This window comes from Ailuropoda melanoleuca, chromosome 1 (genome assembly GCF_002007445.2).
Source record: "Ailuropoda melanoleuca isolate Jingjing chromosome 1, ASM200744v2, whole genome shotgun sequence".
NCBI classification, from domain to species: domain Eukaryota; kingdom Metazoa; phylum Chordata; class Mammalia; order Carnivora; family Ursidae; genus Ailuropoda; species Ailuropoda melanoleuca.
In genome coordinates, this window is record NC_048218.1 from 91,136,015 (window position 1) to 91,158,106 (window position 22,092).

At 42.8% G+C, this 22,092-nt stretch overlaps 1 protein-coding gene across 10 annotated transcripts in view; it reads left to right on the forward strand.

Annotated features, from left to right (window-relative positions):
* The window catches only part of TNIK (TRAF2 and NCK interacting kinase), a 375,612-nt gene that overhangs the window by 213,046 nt on the left and 140,474 nt on the right, over positions 1-22,092 (forward strand). For all 10 annotated transcript variants that reach the window (XM_034662856.1, XM_034662873.1, XM_019801364.2 and 7 more), the window contains exon 3: positions 9,621-9,677. In XM_034662856.1, coding sequence (XP_034518747.1) covers positions 9,621-9,677 — 57 coding nt within the window. The remainder of the gene's footprint in view (positions 1-9,620; positions 9,678-22,092) is intronic.

The window sequence follows — 22,092 nt, forward strand, 5'->3', positions numbered from 1 at the left end:
CAACATAAAGATGTTTACTTTTATGTTTTAAAAATTAAGAACATTTCATTAAGGACAGTTTTCCACCAAAAATTTTAAAGAAACCTATTTAAGCCAAATACCTCTGGCTTTTCTGGGGAAAAAAAAAATGCCACAGGGCCCTTATTTCCTCCTTTTACTGAAGTTGAGTATACACTTCATTCTGAACTGTGTCCAGAAACCAGGGCTTTTACATGCCATCTGTATCTGCAGGGACCACTCTGATTCAGGGAATAGGGAGGGCTTTTGGGGGTGGGGTGGGGGTGGGACCCTGGGGAGGCTTAGGAGTTGGCTGCATACACACGTTTTTTTCTCCATCTTTTGCACCCCTCCATCTAGGGGGTTTAAATTTCTGGGAGGATCTATCTTCCTAGCAATTAATGTATAAAAGCCACCAAAGATTGTGATAATTCTGTGGCATAAATTAGAGGGGAGCTCATAAGATCTTTGGTTTTGTGCTCCCCTTTTTTGGCGGGGGTTGAGAGAAGAGGTTACTGGGAAGTGTGTTCTTGGCTTACGGCCATGGCCAAGAGACTGGTTCTGCTACTTTTTTGAGCTCTCATCACCCTGCAGCCTGTCTGCCTCATCTCTGCTGTCACTTCAGCTGTGCGTGCCTTTCCTGGGTACAGGCATCAGGCTCCCTGCCATGGAATCTGCATACATTAACTATTGTCTGCAAAAAATTGTGACTATTTGATTTTTTTCCCTTTAATCATACATTTTGATTTATCAACTGAGGCAAACTGGCAGCCCTGAAGACAGGAATCCTAGTTTCTAACAAAGAAAAATGAGATAGTCTTTTCTTCCCCACCCGGTGTCTGTGAGCATGCCTCAGTTCTCAGTTGGCCCATCTCTGAACAATCTTGAAAACAATCCATTTTCTGCCTGGCCGGGGTGCCAAGCAGAGGAATTCACAGTGAGTGGTGTTGAGATGGGGAGCGGTTGCTTGGGAACTGGCCTGTGTCGATGCCTTGCTTCAGCCTTGCTGCAAGTCTGGGAGCAGTGATGGCTGGATCGCAGCTCTGCAGAGATGGAGAACAGGACTTTTTTAAGCTACTGATGGATGGCACACACAGGCCAAGGAAAAATAAAGTCCTTATTTAACCTGGGGAAACCCTAGGAGTAGACACTGGTCCAAATAGATCTGTGACCATTCCTGTTCCTTGATTAGAAGGATCTTTGGAGTCTTTTCATAGGTTGTTTTGCCTACTTCTTTGCCTCAAGACATGTTGTATCAAAGAAAGGTAGCATTCTTGAAGATGTCCAGATAGGTATCTCAACTATGCTTTAATCTGAACTGTGACCAGAGCATCAAGAGTTCACCTTCACTCTCATCGTTTATAGCTCAGAGGAAAGGCCGAAACCAACCGCTAGTCTCTGTGATCTGTGGAGGGGGGAAGTAGATTGGCCTCTCTGTCGAGTTTAAAGGAACTTCATCCACCAAATTCAGCTTCTCATGTCTTATTTATGAGTGAGATGATTGAAATTCTTGCTCACAGCCCCACCCCATCTGCTCCTTTACACTTTGGCCCTGGATAGAAATGGGGGGAACTGGGAGAAACCGATGTGGACATATGGATGGTGTGGACCAAGAACCTGAAAACACCCCTCAGCCCTCACTACTTGTTTCAGTCCACTAGTTCGCAAATATTTACTCTGAGTCCTTGCTGTGCCAAGAGCACGGTGGGAGGTACAGGGTAAATATGTATCCAAGCCATTCCCAAGTTCTGTAGAAAATCTGTTGACTCCATCCACTTTTCACCCTCTCCCTTACTTCCATCCTAGTTCAAGTTGCCATCCTCTCTCAGCTGAATTAATGACTAAGTAACATTATAAATGCTATTTTTCCATCATCTTTTCTGTGGCCTCCATTCTCTGCTCTCCCCCTAGAGCAATCTTTTCAAAATGCAAACTTGGTGACTTTACACCCTTGCTTCAGACCCTTTAGTGGTTGCCCCTTGGTCTTAGGGTAAAGGCAGCGCTGCTCAGAATAGCCTGTGAGGCCCTGCATGGACTTGTTAGACACTTTCTCTCTACTCTGGCATACTGGCCTACTTTTAGTTACTGAAATGCTCAAATAACTGTAACATAGCAGGACCTTTGAACATGCTGTTCCCATTATCTGGATATATTTCCTAACACTTGACTTAGTTCATTCTGTTTATCCTTTAGGTCAGAGCCTTTGTAAAAAAAAAACTTTCACCTCAGATCCAGTAAGAAATATTGTACATTAATATCAAGAAAGAGAAAGAGAAGAGAAAGAGAAAGAAAAGAAAAAGGAAAAGGAAAGTGAAGGAAGGAAGGAAAGGAGGGAGGGAAGGTAGGTGGAAGGATGGAGTCTTTCGTTTTTTGTGTGTGGTTTTGTTTTTTAAGATTTTATTTTTTTATTTGAGAGAGAGAGAGAGACGTAGATAGGGACAGAGAGAGTGACAGAGAGCAGGAGCAGGGAGAAGAGGGAGAAGAGCCTCCCCGCTGAGCAGGGAGCCCGATGTGGGGCTTGATCCCAGGACCCTGGTATCACGACCTGAGCTGAAGACAGATGTTTAACTGACTGAGCCTCACACCCCAAGGATGGAGTCTTTGATTGAGTTCCCTGGGAAATGGATTTTGAGGACAGAGATTGTCGGAAGTATTTTGGGGAGTGATCTCAGAATCAATACCTATGGAAGAGTGAAGACAGACTTGAGCAGAGAAAGAAATTGAATGCACTTACAAGGCCCCAAGCAATCCCAAAAAGGAGCTTCAGAGCTGGGAATGGCCCCTCAGAATTGTTCCATCTTGACATAAGTGGTGTAAGCTTTTATAGTCCTACATCTACCAGTCATTGAACACTTGCTGCCTCCAGGTAAGGGGCATTACTTTAGGCAGGGAGCATGACCTTGAGTCCAGTTCTTCTCCTTGGTGAGGGACAGCTCCCGGAGAGGAGCAGAACACTTCAGTCCTGAAGAAGGGATCTGGGTGGCCCTCCACATGGCCACTACAGTCAATCCCTTGTGATGCTGGGACCTGCTTGTTTTGTATAAGTCTGGAAACAGCTCCTCTAATATTCTAGCCGGTCTCTTTTCCTTGACAAAGTTATAAGAAGCCCCAAATGCATCTTATCTGATGGTTGCAACCTAGGCTCATTGTTTCCCTCCTCTCCTCTCCATTTTACTTCTCTTCTCCTTGGTTAGCATCTTTGCTGGTCTATATGGCTGACTCGTTGGGGTGACCTGAGACATCTGAGACATGCCTACCATGCCTTCTCAGGCTTGACTGCTGCTGTTGTCCCTTTACCAAAATTTTGGGTGGCATTTTAAAAAAACCTCTTATCTTCTACAGTCTGAGAGTAGAAAAAGCTGAGGACCATACTCAGGAATTAATTATCAGGGTAGAAGAAAAAGGTTGAATCCTCAGTTCAAGTCTAATTGGGAAGGAATAAGGCTCTGAAACTTGGAATGGAGACATCCAAGCTGAAGCACTTCAGAGCCTGAAATCTCTGATTTCCCCAACCCCTCTGAGCCTACAGCAGTGATGTACCTATCTTACTTAAAGACAGGCCTCAGGATTTAACCACACTTCCCTGATGATTTTCACAGGTTGCCTTCTGTTGGTGATTAATTGCTCTTGGCTTTTCATTGTTTTTCTCTAGCACATCAGGGGCTCTCAGCAAAAGCCATCTGATTCCATTTTTTAAAATGACTCTTTCTTCTGGACCTCTCTACGTCTGAGATGTTGGAGCCACTAGTGTATTCTATGGCACCGCTGTCCTACTCCAGTCCCCCAGTAGTGAACAGTCTTGACCGTGACACTGCTACAGCATGCTAGGGGCTATCCAGGAGCCACTGCCACCAGTGATGGGGGTCTCCTTGACAGCTACTCTTAAAGCCTGTTTCCTTGGGCCATTCCTGTCACCAACTGTCTTAGGTAGAGTTCCCCCAGAAACAGACCCTGAGAGGGAGATTTACGTGCAGGAATTTCACTGGGGAGTGGTCTCCGGGTCTACATCTATGAAGAAAACAGAATTGTGCAGAAGAAAGAGTGTCACTGCAATGCAGTCTTACAAAAACCACGGCCATCCCCAGAAGAGGTCAGGAACTGAGATGGTCCTTCAGAATTGTCCCACTTTAAGAGAAGAGGGCTGGGCCTTTCTACTCCCCGGTCAACCAGTCATTGATTTGGCTGTCTCCAGGAGGGAGCGTGACTTTGGCAGTGCTTTTGTGGTTGAGGCCAATTCCCAGGGATCAAACTAGCTGAGAGCTGTCAGCTATGTCAGTCTTGAAGGGAGAATCTGGGTGGTGCCCTATAGCATCCATGATAGATAAATAGATGGATAAATAGATAGACATAACTATGACATTTGATCCATGAAAGAATAGCCATAACCACATGTGATACACTCTGATTTTTTTCCATTTGATTTGATTTATTGTCATGGTTCTCTGTGGGGTTTTGTGTGTTTCTTTGTTTTTAAGTATGCTCAACGCCCAACGTGAGAATTGAACTCACGACCCCAAGATCAAGAGTCACATGCTCTACCAAGTGAGCCAGCCAGGCGCCCCAATTTTCATGGTTCTTGTGAAGCACATTTTGAAAAATCACAGCATTGGATATGATCAGTACGGTTCATGTAGGGTGCTGTGGAAACACAAAGGTAGGGCACTCGCTTACAATTAGGAAAGTGAAGAGGTCTTCCTCAATAAAGGCAAGATCTAATCTAAGCTAAACACGAGATGCTGAAAACGTTCTACCTCTGTGTGTGTGTGTGTGTGTCCTTGGACAGCAGGGAAGGAAATCGTACGTAGAGTGTCTGCATTTTCCACAAGCCCAGTTTGCTCCTGTGCTCTGCTGGAAACAAATGTATTTCAGTGACCTAGAAATGAAAGTACTCTTTCTTCCAGGCTAGCCTCAGGCTAGCGGCTCTAAAGCCATCTTGCTGTTCCTTAGAAAAGAACAGCAGTAACAGAGCCAAGGCTTACCTGGCTATTTCAGACAAAACCATTGTTTTTCTTTTGCATTCATTTTAGGGAGGAGGTAAAGGGGTAGAGTACTATAATCCATGAGTGATTTAGATTTCCCTGCAGTGTTATGTTGTAAAGAACAAGAATCAGCATATATATTTTTTTAACCTCAGGTGTGAGGTAAAAGAAAGGAAGAGGGGAGCAGAGTTGTGTTTGGACGCGTGTCTGAGGATGGGGCCGGACCGCACTCACCAGTTCTGAGTGACCCCACACCCTTTGCTCTCCTCGATTTGATGCCCATTCTTCCTCCTTCCTTGTGGGCCTGCTTGTTATGCTTGGGGACATGATTGACAATAGGCTTTGGGTCCTACTGGAATACCAATTACGCTTTTTAGTCTAGATTTAGCCTTTTATTTTTGTTATTGTTGGTTATTTCAGTGGGAAAAAAACCACTTCATTCTTTTTAAAAAATGACTCAGCAACTGCAGTCCAACAAGATATTTTTTTCTAATTTTTGTGGAGAAAAAAAATTTAACCCTTTTGTCTCCCTTTAAAGTCCCCAGAATTAAATTTTTTTTGTCCTTGGCTGAATATGTATTTTAGATTCAGATTTAAATGGAGTCTATGTTTATATTTTTCATTACTTCATAAGTGGAAATAAATTAAAATTAGGAGTAATGTTAAATTTTCACTTTATAATTCTCCTGTCATAATATCCTCCTGTGTTGCCTTGCCCGCAAGTAAAAAAAAATTTTTTTAAATCCTACCTGAAATAGTGATGAATGGTTCAATGTTTAACTCCTGAAATAAGATATGAAAGGAAGGTTTGTTTAAAAATTTCTTAAAATTTTCACGATAAGAAGTTTTAATTCAGGAGCTGGATGGCAGAAGTGGGAGAGAGGAGAAAGTATCCTGCATGTAGGTTCTCATGAACTGTGAGATTTTGGCCTCATCTCTAGCAGGGTATTGGATTAGACACCTTAGGGGCTCTTCCTACTCAATTTATTTGTGATTTTATGAAGTTGCCTCTTTAAACACTGTCCTAACAGTGACTGTGCCTCAGGTTTCTAGTGATCTTTAGATCAGCTGACTCCCGGCTATTCCCTCAAAGTTGGCCTTAATCTGGATCCTATTTTGGGTTGACATTGTCCAGTGATGTAAAAGGCACCTTATGCCAAGCGGCCTCCTCTGTGGTCCTCCTCTGTCAAAGGTTGACAGCTCAGCAGCCTTCCTAGTCCAGAGTGCGGGGGATGTCTGTGCCTGGGACTGAGCTGAGGCTGCTCATTGTTCCATCTCCAGGATCTCATTTAAGCCCAAACTGCCATCCCGAGGTGTATTATTCAGTCATCTGTCAGAGCCATCGAGAACTGTTCTTCAGCTTGGGAGTGAAATTGAAAATGGGAGAGAAGCAGGTTATTTTCTTCCTCAGTGTTGCCTTCAATGACAGTATAGCCATTACTAGAATAAAAACAAAGGCAAAAAACAACACCATATCCTAAATTCGGAAAAGTTGCAGATATTTAATTTATTTCTTTCAAACCAAGAACCGCCCCATACCTTGTGTTTGAAACATGAAGTGGAATGCTTGTATTCCGACTGCTCCCTGGCCTTGGGCCTGGGCCTGGGCCAAGGGCTAGATCTGCTGGGCTCCCAGGCTGCTGGTGGAAAAAACTAGGTGTTGACATGTCCTTGTGACAAATTACTCATTCCGAGAGGATTCCCTTTTTCTTAAGGAGTTAAAGACCGAGTGTAGTGTTCTCAAACTGTATTGACAGGGGTGCCTCTGGGGCTTCCACAAAAGAAGCGAACAAGCTGGTGGTCAGAGCAGACCAGACTTTGCTGGTCAAGCCCCTGCTTGAACCAGGAGGATTCTATTTAAGATTTATTTTTCTTTTTGGTGGGGGTGGGGGTGGGGGTTGTGCTGCAAATGAAGTCAGAGGACAAGGAAGGGAGAGTGGGAAGGAAAAACAGAGAGGGGCAGGAGGGAGCACTGGTCCTTTGGGCTCACTGGAGTAATAGAACCATGGACATGTTCGTTGGTAGCCAGAGGTGAAGAGGGCTAGACAGTGAGGTGTCCAAGGAGGGGTACTTGAGTTGAATCTAAGAAGATTGAGTAAATTTATTGGCGATTCAGGAGGAGAAGGGTATCTTAGGCCAAGAAAACACATTATCAGAGAGGCAAGAAACAACAGAGTACATTTAGAGAACAAAAACAGTTTCGTCTCAAAGACCCCAGGATAAGAGCAGATGGGAGCCTCCCAAGGTGGAATAGCAGAGAGAGGGTTGGGTCTCAGGTGGACGTACAAGCCATAGGCAGGTGTTTGCCTTTACCTGGCTGTGTGGCGCCCCTCGAAGAACGGCGAGGTGAATCAGCTATAGGGCACCAACCAGACGCTCTGTATGTGTCTCCAGTTTCCCGACACTCCCTTAGTGCTTTAGTAGAGAAACAGCCATTGTTTACGGTATGATTGATAGCCCTTATGGTGAGGACTTGATACAGTTGGCCCCTGAACAACATGAGTTTGAACTGCATAGGTTCGCGTAGATGCAGATTTTCTCTTCCTTACGATTTTCTTAATCACATTTTCTTTTCTCTAGCTGACTTTATTATAAGAATACGGTGTATAATCCATACAACATACAAGGTATATGTTAGTCAACTGTTTTATTGGCAATTCTTTTGGTCAATAGTAGACTATTAGTAGTTAATTTTTTGAGGAGTCAAAAGTTAACCTAACCCTCACATTGTTCAAGAGTCAACTGTTTTCCCACAGAAAAGCTGCTGATTCCTTTGCTAAGGTCATCATTACAGCATTCTAGACTCTTACCGGGACCTGGACAACTCGGGAGGCCATTCAGTGTTTATCAACAGAGAGCACTGTTCCTACTTCTCCCAGGTGTGAGAGGAACTTCCTGTGCAGGAAGTTAGGATTCCTGGCCTCTGGACACTGAATTGTGGTGGCACTACTCTTCCCACTCAGCCATCGTGAAAATTGCATTTCCAAATGCTCCTTGGGGTGGAAAGGGGTGGTGGTAACAATGATACCTTCCGCCTCGTCCACCCCCACCACCCCACAACCCCTGAGCCCTTTTCCCCCATATTCTGCAGACAGGGTAACTAGGGCCCAGATGGGTTACATCGCTTGTCCCAGGTGAGCATACTGGTCATGAGCAGAACCTGGACAAGAACCAGGCCTCTGGAATTCCAGTCCAGGGCTCTGTGCGGTAGCACTCCAGGCCCTTCCCTTACTGTCTTGAAAGTTGAAATAAGTAGGAGGGGCTGTGCCCTTGACCATATTGGGTTACAGAGTTGATGCCTCCTTCTTTTTGCTCTTTCCTGACCCAGGAGGAAGGGAGGGAGCAGAATGGGAGGTTGAAAGCTGAAGGAAGCGCTATCGGAATGAGAGTAAATAGGCATAAAAAGCTGAGAGAGATGAGAAGAAAAGGGGCAAACAGCACCTAACCTATCCCCTCCTCTCATCTTTAAGCATCCATGCCTCCATCACCTGCTGTTTTCATCCATAACCATGCCACTCCGGCTGTGGGGTGAGCACCCACCCTTCCGGGCACTGGGACTACAACGACGAGACATGGCCCTGGCCTTCATCAAACATACAGCCTAGAAGGAAAGACAACATTTAACATTCATCACAAGACAGGGTCCTAACTAAGCAGAGGCCGCATCTGCAGACAGCTCCCATGAGCCAGGCACCGTCACACACTGTATCTGCCTTAGCACATTTAGCCCTCACTGCAATACTAGGAGTCAGGTACCACTGTCTCCATTTTTCAGATGAAGAAACTGCAGCCTAGAAGGTGAGGGAAGGTTAGGGGGCTGATCTAAGGTCATGCAGCTGGCATTTGAATCTAGCTGATCTTGGAGGCAGTAGAATACTGCCTGGTGGCAGTCATCGTTGCAACGTATTTTAGAAGCCACGTATAAACCGCATTTAGAAGTAATGCGGATTGACCATCTTTGCTACCGTCTGAGAGTTTCTCAAGGAGCAAGTGTAGAAAAGCTGCTGGTCCGAGGCTGCCCTCTCACCACACCCCATTCTCTTCCAATTCTGTGTGGTTGACACTCTGTGGTAGTTCCAAAGACCAAAGATGCCTGCTTTGGGCAAGCAGTTGCTTATGCTCAACGCTGCCTCCTTGATCACAAATTTGGACTTACAACTATCTGTTCTATTTTAGGCTCACTTTTAAGATAAAGAGACATTTACAAGTAAGAGCAGAATCCTATCCAGTGGAGACAATACAAAGTATTTTCATAATCAAGGAAACTAAAGTTTCTTCACATACCGAGTATTTTCTGACAAGGAGATACTTAGGTCACCTCCACCCAGGCCTGCCTCCCCTTCCTCCCACACAAGCCCTTACCTACCACCTCGGACAGAAGATAGAACCAAATTATTCAATTAACTTAACAATCACTATGAAAACAAACCCAAAAACAAAGTGATGGAGATGGTTTACAAGGGAAACACTAAATGGAAATTGATCCTTACAGCAACTAAGATTTGTGCGTGTATATGTGTGTGTGTCCGTTTTCCCCAGCCACGTTCTCTAACAGTGATCTAGGTAATTGATCTCTATAGATGGAACTGAATGTGGACATTGCTTACCAGAACTAAAGTCTTTTATTATTTTTTTTCTTTACAGGGTCGTCATGTTAAAACGGGCCAGCTCGCAGCCATTAAGGTTATGGATGTCACAGGGGTAACGTATCTTTATCTTGCCATCTCAGTAGCTATATATTTGTGATAGAGAAATTAGTGGTAAAAAATCATTTTACAGAAATAGAATCTTCTTAAACATCTAAGGTCTTTACCCACTGAGATGAACATAAAGCCGTTAAGAGTATTGAACAGCTGACCGAGAAGACCATGGATAAATCACTCTAATTAAATTAGATACCTACCCATTGTCTTATGTAGTTAGAGTGAATAATGTGTGTTGAAAATTTACATAAACACAACCACAGATATTTGCATATGAAGACAGAACATGGATTTGAAGGTATTAAAAGAATAATACTGAGATTACACAGAAGAGATGGGTCTTAACAGTTTTCCCAAAGGTCCACCTAATACTGGAGTGGAGAAGAGTTTGGGTAGCTACTGCAATTTCATTAGGATATTTCACATGAATATTTCCCTACTCCAAGATATTGACCAAATAATCCCAATAACCAAAAATTCTTGTTATAATGGAGCAACACGGAAATAAAATTTCTGCCTGGATGATCGAAAGCAATCTAAGGAATAGACCTTATTTTAAATAAAATCTCATGCTTTCAGTCCTTTTTGCTAGGTCTATTTAAAATATTTTAATGCCTTTTTGAGAGTATAGAGCAAAAAGCAGACTTGAAAGGACTCACTGGACATCAAAAGCATGTTAATAATTTTCTATTGTTCTGGGGATTTTTCTAAGATGTCCGCCTGCCCCCGCCCCCTTCATAAAAGCGAAAAGACCAAATTCCATTCAGCCCGGAAGTGGTTTATTCAATGTAAATAGACGTAGAATGAATGAATCACACAGAGATATCAAGAACCAACATACAAATTTAAAAAGGCACACAATAGATCTGCTTGTCAGATTTCAGTCTATGTCTTTTCTGGCCCAGTTTGTTACCTTTGATAAGTATATATTATATGGTACCCTCCCATAATATTGATTTCACTAATGTTCATTTATTCCACACCTTGTACTGACTTCCTTTCCTTCCTTATCATCGATCTGAATTTGTCTTTAAATTATATATATTTTTCACCAGCAAAAAATTATTTCCATGTTTATTGGCCTTAGATGAAGTACTACTTCCTCTTATTTGTCCTTTTATTTGAATAATATATTTGACAAATAAATATAATAAATACATTTTAATGCCTTTTTTTTTAAAAGATTTTATTTATTTATTTGACAGACAGAGACAGCCAGTGAGAGAGGGGACACAAGCAGAGGGAGTGGGAGAGGAAGAAGCAGGCTCCTACCGATGAAGCCTGTAATAAATACATTTTTGATACATAAATACAATAAATACAAAAAATACATTATTCAAATTTCACAGGTTCCAAGCCAGTTCAGATATTTGATCCCTGTTAGTTTATTAATTCACCTGGCCTGTACTGAATAAGGAACTACATGTATATTATATTAATTACGTTTAGGTTCTGCCACTTGAAACAGAAAACGCGAAATCACAAAGGCTCAAGCATGAGGGAAGTGTCTTGCTCTCCCATGTTAAGGGAGTCTGGAAGCTACAGCCCGGAATGTATGGCAGCAGTGTGGTGGAGTGGCTTCCACACTTAGGTTCAAGGCGGTTGTTAGATTTTCCTGGATCACATTCTTTGGCAGCAAGAAAAGGAGAGTGAGTGGGTGGAAGCAGACGGGTTCAGAAAAGAGCTGTATTTAACTTCTGCTTTCCCTGGCTATACCTAGCTGCAAGGGAAACCAGGAAATGTAGTCTTTTATTCTCCCAATAGGTGCAGTTAAAAATCTGTGTTCTGTCAGGCATGGAGGGAGAAGGGATGTTGGTGTGATCAGTTAGCAGATCTGACACAAAAAATCGAGATCAGGTACAATCAGTCTACGCAAAAACCCATTATAAATATGGAAACCTTTTACAAAGTTTTTACCACAAAACAAGTCAGAATGTATTTTGCAATTCTGCCAAAGTCCTAATACTCTGTTTTCCTTGGACTGAATAGGGTCTCCATGTAGTGTGGGGCACTCGGCAATTTCACGGTTAGTGGGTGTGGACATTTCAAGACATTCGTGCTGTCAAGCTCTGTTGTGTAGCTCTGTGGTACGACGGTGATTTCCATTGCCATCGTTAGTCTCAGTGCACAAAGTTGTATGTTGATGCATGAAGTAGGACTTGAGAGCACTGCATATTACTGTCATAGTTTCCGGTTCTATGTTTGAGACTTTAAGATTCTTGAAGAACCACTTACTATTAAACCACCTTGCTTTGGAATCAACACAGCTATTTATCCCCGCATCTGTATTTTCAGTTCAAGGAATGTCCATTAGCCTTTCTAAACTGGGTTCCACAAGATAGCGAAGCTCTGCAGAAAATGAGTATGAGGGACTCTTTTCTTGATTCTCCAGAGGACGGTACGGAGCTAAGGCTGTTGTCAGGACATAGGAGAGTCAGTCCATTGCATACAGTGGATGCTTTAGGTAGTTGGGCTTAATTTTCTTAGGGAACCCTTTTCGACAGGGCTGGGTAATTTCCTTGATTTACGCACATCACTATTTTGTAACCACTGACCCTTAACAAAGATAAATATGAGCATCACATCAGGAGAGAGTTTTCTTATTTCTCGTGGTGTCTAATACAGCATCGAATGACTTTTGTATCACCCCCTTACACACTACAGTCAGCGTAAGATTTCCTTTGTGAAATTTGTGCGGCAGCCTCGGAAAACAATCTGTTTCATTTTGCCATGTTGTCTTTTGTGTATTATGGAATGCTGCAAAAGCTTCTTACCAATTATTATAATTGTGCTCATTATAGCTGCTCTGCTACAAACGGAGAAGAATTCTCAAAGGTCGTCTTTGTTAATTGTTTGCAGTGAGCTGCTGCAGTTACTATAGTTTATTGTAATGAAATTGATAAAACCATAAGCATGAAATCAATTTTTAGATTATTGTTTTTACTCTACACCACTTCCTCTTTTTTTCTTTTTTTTAATAGAAACTAGCCACAGAAAGAACTGGATATAATGCTTCTGCTCTTCTGGTTTTAGAGCTGAGACATTTCCAAATTTGCCAATATTTGCTTCAGAATTAGTACTTCAACTTAGACTCAGTCTTTGAGATTGTTTTAGTTCCTGAAATAATTATGAGAATTTCTTCACTTCGCAGCTTTCTGGGGATTCCTTCCCAGCTGGGTTTGTGTACTCTAGATTTGCCTGCAATATCTAAACAAAATTGGGCCCTCTGGGGTAGTGTTTCTCCAAGTGGACTACCAGCTTCCGTGAACTGTCAGCCCTCCGGTGGTATTCCTGAGAAACGCACATTTCCAGACCTGCTGTAGAATTTCTGGGCGGAGCCTCTGAACCTGCCTTTTCTACAAGCCCCTTAAGGAACTCCAGATATATGAAAGTCAGAGGGGCACTTTTCTAGGCTTTTATATTCACTGCTTCCTGGCCACCCTATGTGAAGAGACTGCTGTTCTTTGATAACCCTGTAAATAATCCTCATTTTCATTTGGATAAAAATTCCTCATGTAAACTAGTCCCTTTACAATGATACCTTGAAGCCCACACAGGACTTAAGGAGATCATAACTTAATATCAGGCCTTTCACCTTTACAACGATTGGTTCTCCCCTTAGTGCTCAGGACACTTTGGATTGTCGTACCAAAGCCCCACTCAAACCAAATGAAGCTGAAAATGGGATTTATTGGAAGTCACATGATATGATTAGGAACGTCATCTCTCTCTGTCCCTGGGCTCTGCTTTCTTCCCACCAACAGCTCCTGATTCATGTTCTGATTACTTCGTTATCGTTAGTCCCAGCGAAGTGCCAGTCCGAATATCAGTGACACAGCTCGGGTCATGTCCCCAATCCTGAACCAACCCTTGTTTTCCTTCCTCCATATCTGGATTGGGTACCTGGCCCTAGAACCTACAGGGACTAAGGGTTGGAAAGGATGATTCCTCAAAGAAAAGCACGAGAGATATTTGAGAAGAGGGTGGGAAGGTGGCTGAGTAGGCAAAACCAGGAGAATTACACCTCTATGATTGCAAATATCATTGTAGTGGATGTGCGTAACACCGATTTGGTCCTTAAGTAAAGTGCTTCTCCAAGGGCCTTTGTTGTGTTTCAGCCAAAAGTAATAATAATGGTGACTAACATTGGTGGAGTGATTATTATGAGCCAGAACTCTTTTAAATCCTTGCTATATATTGATTATTTAATCCTTTCCAGCAACCTACAAAACAGCTTCCATTAACAGCACCATTTCAGAGATGAGAAGACCCGGCATATTAAGTATCTTGCTCAATGTCACACGTACATGGTGGGGTGACTATTTCAGCCTGAGCAGTTGAACTCTATCCTCGAAGTCCATCCTCTCCACCACATTGCTATAAGTCTCCCATTAATATAGAAGGGCATTTAGTATTTAATTTAGTGTGAGTTCTTCCATTAATTTATTCAATAAATATTTACTAAATGTTTGCCTACCAGGAGGATCTGTTTTAAACCCTGCTTGACTGAGTTCCCATTTCTGTCTTGCTTACTGAAGGTTATGACCAGGCTCCAGCTCTCTTTGAGGAGTAAGGAAGTAGTCTCCCAGGAGCCTCTGGTAGAGGGCTTTGCCCATAGTTAATGGGTTCAGTGAATGTTTGCTGAAATTGGACAAAAAGGAAAAAAATCTTTTCATCTTGAGTTGTTTGGAAGAGTCAAGGGACACACTGTTCCAAGCATGTTTGATTCCTCCCTCCCAAAGAGAGGCCATTCTTTGGAGTGATTGGTAGCACAGAACATAACATCATTAATAATAGTAATAACAACAACAACAACAACCATGGTCAAAATAAAAATGGCTGAGTACTTATTCCGTGCCAAGCACGGTTGTACTTCGTTAACCATATGTTAGCTCAAAACAGCTCCCATTACAGCTACTATGTTCATTTTACGAATGAGTAATTGAGGGCACGAAGAGCCTGAGGAACTTGCCCAAGCCCCACAGATAGTAAATAGAAGAGTTGGAGTTCAAGCTCAGCCAGGGTGTGTCCACCATCCCCACAGTCCAGTTACAGGAATGAAAGATGATGGCGTACCACTGGAGCTTGGCCTGCGGACTCAGGTAGAGCTGAGATGGCACCCTACTACCCTCCTTACTGACTGTGACCTTGGGCAGCTTTCTTAACCTTGCTGAGTCCCATTTTTCTTATCTGTTAGGTGGAAATACAAACATCCCCAACTTGTGTTGCAGCTAAAATGATATACTATGTAGTGCCTGGCACATAACAGGTCCTCAATAAATGATTTCAATTATTAGTCCTGGAAAGATACAGTGAATGCTGAATGGGGCAGGCAGCAAGAATGGAAAGAGCATTTTAGAGAGTGCCTTGAACTTCTGTCATTAGTAGATGAGAGCGTGGGGATGGCAGCCTGTGCTATGAACTACGCGCCATACCTGGGTTAGCTACTCGTTAATACGCGTAAATAGTTTGACTCAGCCCTGTCTTCACCAGCAAACATTCACTGAACCCATTAACCATGGGCAAAGCCCTCTACCAGAGGCTCCTGGGAGACCAACCACTTCTTCGCTCCTCAAAGAGAGCTGGAGCCTGGTCACAAGCTTCAGTTACAGAGAGTTACAGTCTCCCCCCGAGCAGTGTTAGTCTCACCCCGAGCATATACAAAATGACCTCGTATAGAGCAGGATCTAGGAGAGAATGTACAGCTAGATTCCTCCAGAAGCTGAAGACTGACACTATTATTATTCACTCATTCATTCATTCATTCATTCATTCATTCATGCGTTTAGGAGCGGCTGGGTGTGCTATGTTGTAGAGTGATGGCAGTGAGGAGAATAGACACGCTCACTGTCTTCTGGAATCTTACATTCCAGCATGCATAAAATATGTTTAACAAACAGTTGAACAATGACTGAATCGCAGTTCTGATGAACTTTTAAGGAGCGTGCGGAGAGTATTAAGAGAGCATTTAAGAGGAAACTAATCTCTTTGGGCAGCTCGTATGTTTCCTGATAAAGTGACAGATCCATGAGATCCAAGAAAGAGTAGATCTTCGTTCTGCGTTGGTGGGCCTGGGAGAAGGGCATTCTCAGCTGTAGGAGTCTGACCCTCCAGTGGGCTCCACAAAGCCTGGGAATCCCCACCCCAGGGCTGTCTGCTGCAGAGACCCTTCTGAACACGCCTCCTTGGGACTCCTTTGGGGCTCTTTGGGTGGGTGTCTTTAGCAGACAAAGCCTCTGATGAAACACATGATGAGAACTTTTAACAAAGATAAGCAAATGTTATTTTTGTCTCCGTAATAGCCTCTACCTTTGGGGAGGTATTTAGTGCTTCCGTTCTGTATGGTATACAGCATGTAGAGCTTGGAAAGCTTCTAGAGTCCTAAAAACGAACAAGCCGAGCTGCCCACTACAGGCACACTTACGCGTCACCCCCATCTTGCCTACAGAGTATATGTACCTCTCTTGGTGGCTTATGTGTGTCTAGGTCTCTGCACACGTGCACGCACACTGGGCGTGTGGCCTGGATGTGTAGGCTCGTTGCACGTGTATGCACAACATGTCAGAGAGAAGGCTTAAGAGCACTGTAACCACTTCGTTTATGGAGGACTTTAGGCAAGTCAGTGACAACACTACCGGGGGTAGAACTCATTTACTTCTGGGTTATTGAGCATGGGTTTTTTTTTTCTTAATTCATGGTTTTCTTGGGAGTGGTCATTGGGGGAGGCTTGGGTGTGAGAAAAAGGCACATGGGACTGCGTGAGCTGTTTCTCGGAGGGACAGCATTTCCCAGCAGGGAGAACAGGTTAGCCTCCCGGTCAGGGCGAGCACAGCAGGTTGGCACTTGCATCTGGGGCTGTCCTAGTTTTGACACTTCAGGGCTCCCATCCCCTGGGCATGTTGCTTAACCTCGCCTTGTGGGTAATACCCCTCCTCTCATGAAGTTTATGTGAGAAGTAAGCAGAGTTATTTATAAAGAAAGCATTTGAGAACAGTATGTAGAACGCTATGTTCAGTGTGTCAGTGTATATTATTATTATTAATGTCTCTTGCAGACATTTTTCCTTTTTCTCTCCGCGGTACCAACAATCCCTGTAGGAGGCAACATGCTACACTCCTTCTGGCTACAGGGCCTTGGCAATCACTAGTTTTCTGCTAGAAAAAACGGTTCCCTCCTTAGTCACACTGCATCACGTTTTTCTCTCTTCCTAAATGGGTAACCCCCACAAGGCCTTCAGAATTCAGACTCATTCTGGGTCTGTTTCCTTCAATCTGTAAAACTATAATTTATAGGTATATAACCCCACCTTGAGATAATTTGAGGAGATCCATACATGCTAAATTATCATTTAATTTTTAATACATTTTCATATTTAATAAACTGTGATACAAGAACAAACCTCAAATAGTATGCTGTATACCAACGAACACACTCTAGAGTATGGCAACCTCTCAATTTGTACTGCGAGGTTCCTCCATTCGTGCGCAGAATTTCATTCAGTAAGAAGAATTTCCAAAGCCTTCCCTTTAAAAAGAGAAATTTGCAATTACTTATCTTAGGAATGTAGGTTTTCTCTCTCCTTTGGCAACAAAACGAAACTGAAAATTAATGAGATATTGAAGCTGATATGTGACTTTGTATTGCTTTCAAAAACTCTAATTTCGTATTCACTAAAACTGCTTCTTTGTTGTCACTGATTAATTTTATAATGAGATATGACGTAAACTCATAAAAATAAATGTTACTGATTTTAAAAATCCAGTTTTTGTTGATGCTATATGTTGCCATCCTGAATAAAATTTCTCCTGGAGGCAGGGATTTCACTATTACAAATTATTTTAAAACATTATAAAATTACATCCTAGAAAATGTTAACAATCCCTTCACATTCTGCTGCCTGTGATTCTTTAACAATGAACTATCTTCAACTTTGTGTCATATTCTGTCAACAGGGGCGTTGACAGAACTGCCTAATGCCAGCACGTGCTATGCAGAGAGCAGAAGTGGTTCCGACCAGTATCCACACACCTAGGGTGAAGTGGCACTTATGAGTCTGTATATCTCATGCTTTCTTCTGAGTTCAAACTGACCAGGCCCTTGGATTATTATAGGAGTTACACAGTTTTATTCTTGTTCTGTGGATTGAGAGCTAATGTTGGCTAACCTCTTCGTTGCAGAGCACACTAATATTAAGTATCTTATTAATTCCATGTTTCAGTCCTAGCATATTGTAGATGCTTAAAGTATATTCCCTTTGTATTAAATATGCAACTTAAAATCCCTCCTTTATCCCCTGATGTCATTCATAAGCGAATACTATTGTGTGCTAACAAGCTTCTTTAATTGGAGGACCAAAGGCAGGTTTCTCTTCATCGCTGGCTTAACATGCTCCCAGACACTTCCTTCATCATGAGCAGCTTTAGTTTTATCCCCATGGGTAATTGTTCTTCTGTCTATGTGTCTTCAGTAGAGAATGAATTACGAGCACTGGCTTTGGAGTCAGACGAATCTCACTTTGAATCTTAGCTCTAACATTTAATATACGAGTGAACTTGGGGGGTTACTTAACCTGTCTGAAATTCATTTTCCTCACTTATATGGGATCATTAAATCATCTGCTTCATAGAGCTGTTTTGCATATTAAATACACAGCTTCTGGTACGTAGCAAACATTACGTAAGGTTGGCTTTGGCTATATTTTCTGACCACAGTATCATATCATTATATGAGATCATCATCAGAGGTAGCCAGTGGCTTAAAATCGTCTCCTGGAAACATCCATTTCTTTGCATTTGCAAACCACTTTCTCTTACATGGTTTGCCATCCTCCAGGAGCCCAGTCCTGGCTTCTTATATGGAAGGTTTTTCTATAAGCAGTAAGAGAGAGCTAGCCGCAGTGCACAAGTAATTTTCCAGCCTCTGCTACGTCCCATTGCCCAAAGCAAGTCACATGGCCAAACCCAGAGACAGGAAGAGGAAACGGATCCCAGCCCTTCATGAGGGAGGCTGCCAAATATCACGGCCTTGCCACCCCTCCCCTACCCAAGTCTACCACAAATACAAAGCAATGAATAGATTCCCATGATCTTGAGAAAAAAACAATCGTCTCTATTTTGATAATAAAGCTATGCTTAAATAAGCACTTGATAATTTCTAAGCGTGAGAAGTGGTTTAAGTAGATATTCTTATTTTCATTCGCATAACTGGTATTTAGAGAGTCCATATGCAGTGTCTGAGGGGACATAAGGAATCAGCTTGGACTAGATTTTGAAGTCCCATGACCGAAGTAATGGTTCTCCCTAGCGTATTGGACTTGGCTTATTGAAACTAGTCCCTTTTAAAATTTGTGACAGTTTGATACCATTACTTTGTTTTTCATTATGACCCAAAGGTCATTAATTTCCCAGTGGGCTCGATCCTTTTGCTTAATTCTTAAGACATGGGAATAGTCCATTTACAAAACACAAGACTTCCTTCTCTTATAACTTCGTAATCTAACTCTAGCCTCTGTTATTGTCTTTGTCTTTTTGAAAGCATTATGACTCATGCTTTTCAATAGCCATGTTGTGAGAGGGTAGGGTGCTTGTCCAGTGGTTAAATAAATTCTTGTAGTTACTAGTAAGTGTGTCCCTTTCAATGCCGCTGACCAACTTGCTGCCACCAATGCCCTAGACTAGAAATTGGGATAAATAGTAGCCCAGTAAAATGCATGCCCACTTACAAGGTCATATAAGATCAAGATCAAGGTTCTGTGCTGGAGTTACATAACCATGACCCACAGTGGTTCCATAATTGTGCTTGGAAACCATGCAATTTAAACTAAAATTCAGGATACTTTCATTCCTGCTCTTCCACTCTTGTTATTTATTGGTCGACAAGATTAATAATAATGTTTATTTTGTATTACACTTTATAACTTTCACATACTTCATTCAAATATCACAAAAGACAGGAGCATATAATAAAATACTATTATAAAATCTATATCTAATTATAGAAGAGAAAACTGAAATTGTAAAAGGTGGGTTACTTTCCTAAGATTATGGAGCCCAAAGAGAACATGCACCCCACCTGCCCACCCTCATTTTTCTGACTCAGTGCATATGCTTTCTTCATTTTCATATTGCCTCAGTTTACCTTTGCAAAGTGATGGAGAGCATGCTGCCTTCATTCTGATCTCCAATACCATTTATTTTGGATTTAATTATATATTGAATTATACTGTTATTTAACTATTTTGTAAAGTCTCATTTTCTTAATAGTACAGTAAGTTTTTTTTTAAAGATTTTTTTATTTATTTATGCGACAGAGACAGAGATAGAGACAGCCAGCGAGAGAGGGAACACAAGCAGGGGAAGTGGGAGAGGAAGAAGCAGGCTCATAGCAGAGGAGCCTGATGTGGGGCTCGATCCCATAACGCCGGGATCACCCCTGAGCTGAAGGCAGACGCTTAACCGCTGTGCCACCCATGTGCCCCACAGTAAGCTTTTTTTAAGACACACCCCCCTCCCCATGGATTCTCCCAAGTGACCCTCCATCCTGTTGAGAACCTAGGAAGCCAGCAGCAATGCTTATAGAACCAACTTGTCGCTAAGAATGACTGGAGGTGAGACTGGCCGGCTGCCGTGGGAGAGGGATGGGTGTTTTATTGCCTCATGTAGTTGCCTCTTTAGTGGAAGCAGCTGTCGATACCAGGCTGCCCACAGAAACCCTCAGGTCTGTTTTCTTCCCTTCTGTGTGGGCTTCCCTAAGGTACATCCGCTATCCTCTCACATCCTGCATTCATCTGCAATTATTTGGCCCCACATGGTAGGTTTAAAATAGCTCAATATGCACCACGGTAAGACGTCTGAGGCATGCTGTGGGCACTCTTTGATAAGTGGAAGGTCTGTGAAGGTCAGTATCTCCCCAGGCCAACGGTAAAGCTGTAGGTAGTTTCTGATAGCTGCAGGGAAGAACCCAGCTGTCAGCAGTATGACATCCCCTCCCTCAGCCGCTGTCCCAGCCCCTCCCTCCTGAACTCCCCTCCTCACCGTGAGGGCCACGTGCTTGTCCTCAGCTCAGCACCCCAATCGTACGTTCTATTTTGAGATACCTTGTCTTCGATTTTGTTAAGCCATGTGACATGTAACGTGTTTCATTCTCTTAAGTTGGCAAATCTCCATTGTTTTTTCAGTAAAACTTATTTTTGCGTGGTCAGGAAATGTCAGCATTTCACCATTCTTCTCATCTCATTCTTACCATTTCCTTTCAAGCCCCACTAATGCTGCTGTAAGCAGCTTCCCCTTTGCAGGTGTTCATTCTTTTATTCGTGTTTCTTCACAGGCACTTTGGCTGGTGCTGGGCGTGTTACAAAGAGCAAAAGCAGGAACCATTCCTGTGTTTACAGTTATTATGGACTGATGGGGAAGAGAGAGTTTAATCAAATGGTCAAATGGAAAGGTGCTACAAAGGGAGACACACGTGATGATCTGTGAGGCTCGAACCAAGTCAGTCAGATCAGGGAGCTTTGCTGGGGAAGGGAGTGTGGAACAGAGACCTGAAGGCAGAGGAGGGCTTACAGTCCATGGAGAAGAGAGTCAAGTAAAAGAGCAGTTATGACACATCTCCATACTGGGACCAACAAATAGCGTGCGCATATGAAATGTAGGGGGTGGATAAGATATAGCGGTGTGGGGGGAGATGGGGACTTAACACGGCCTGAGAGAGTTAGGGAAGACATTCTGAGGAGGGTCATATAAACTCAATAGGAATAATGAGTAAAAACTATGTGAAGATGAGGAAGGGGAAAGAAAACATCCCATGGAAGACCACAGAAGGGCAGGATATTGTTGACATTGAAGTGAGGCTGAGCAGCTCAAGGTGTAAAGGGACAGACAGACACAGCACGGGCAGCCTTTCAGGTAAAGGTGATATAACAACCTGCACGCAGGGATCATTGTTACTACTGCTGCATCTAAAACAACTCTCCTCGGATGGAATTTTTTTCCACCAATCTTAGAAATAAAAAGGTTTACAGTCCGATTAATGTGTACATATCAAAATAGAATTATGGGAGAGCGCCTGCACACTCCGCTGGTAATGCCAGGGCTTCCAAACGTGGCCCACGTTGGCAGACTCCAAACTGAAATTCAGAATGAACGAAACCTGAATACCAGGAAACTTAGTCTGTAGGAGAGTTACCTCTTTTCACGTCCATGGCACTACCACATTCCTCCTTTCTTTTTATGTTTAGTTTCCTGAAGGTGAGATGAGTACTCCTGTTTTGTGAACTTCCTCAGATCTAGAAACTACCCTCGCTCCCTTTCCCATCTGACTTTCATCATCTTCAGTCAGTTACTTCAATAAAAAGCAGGCTTCAAAGAAAATGAACCTAACAAATTTTAAATCTCAGAGCCTGTATTTTTTTTCTT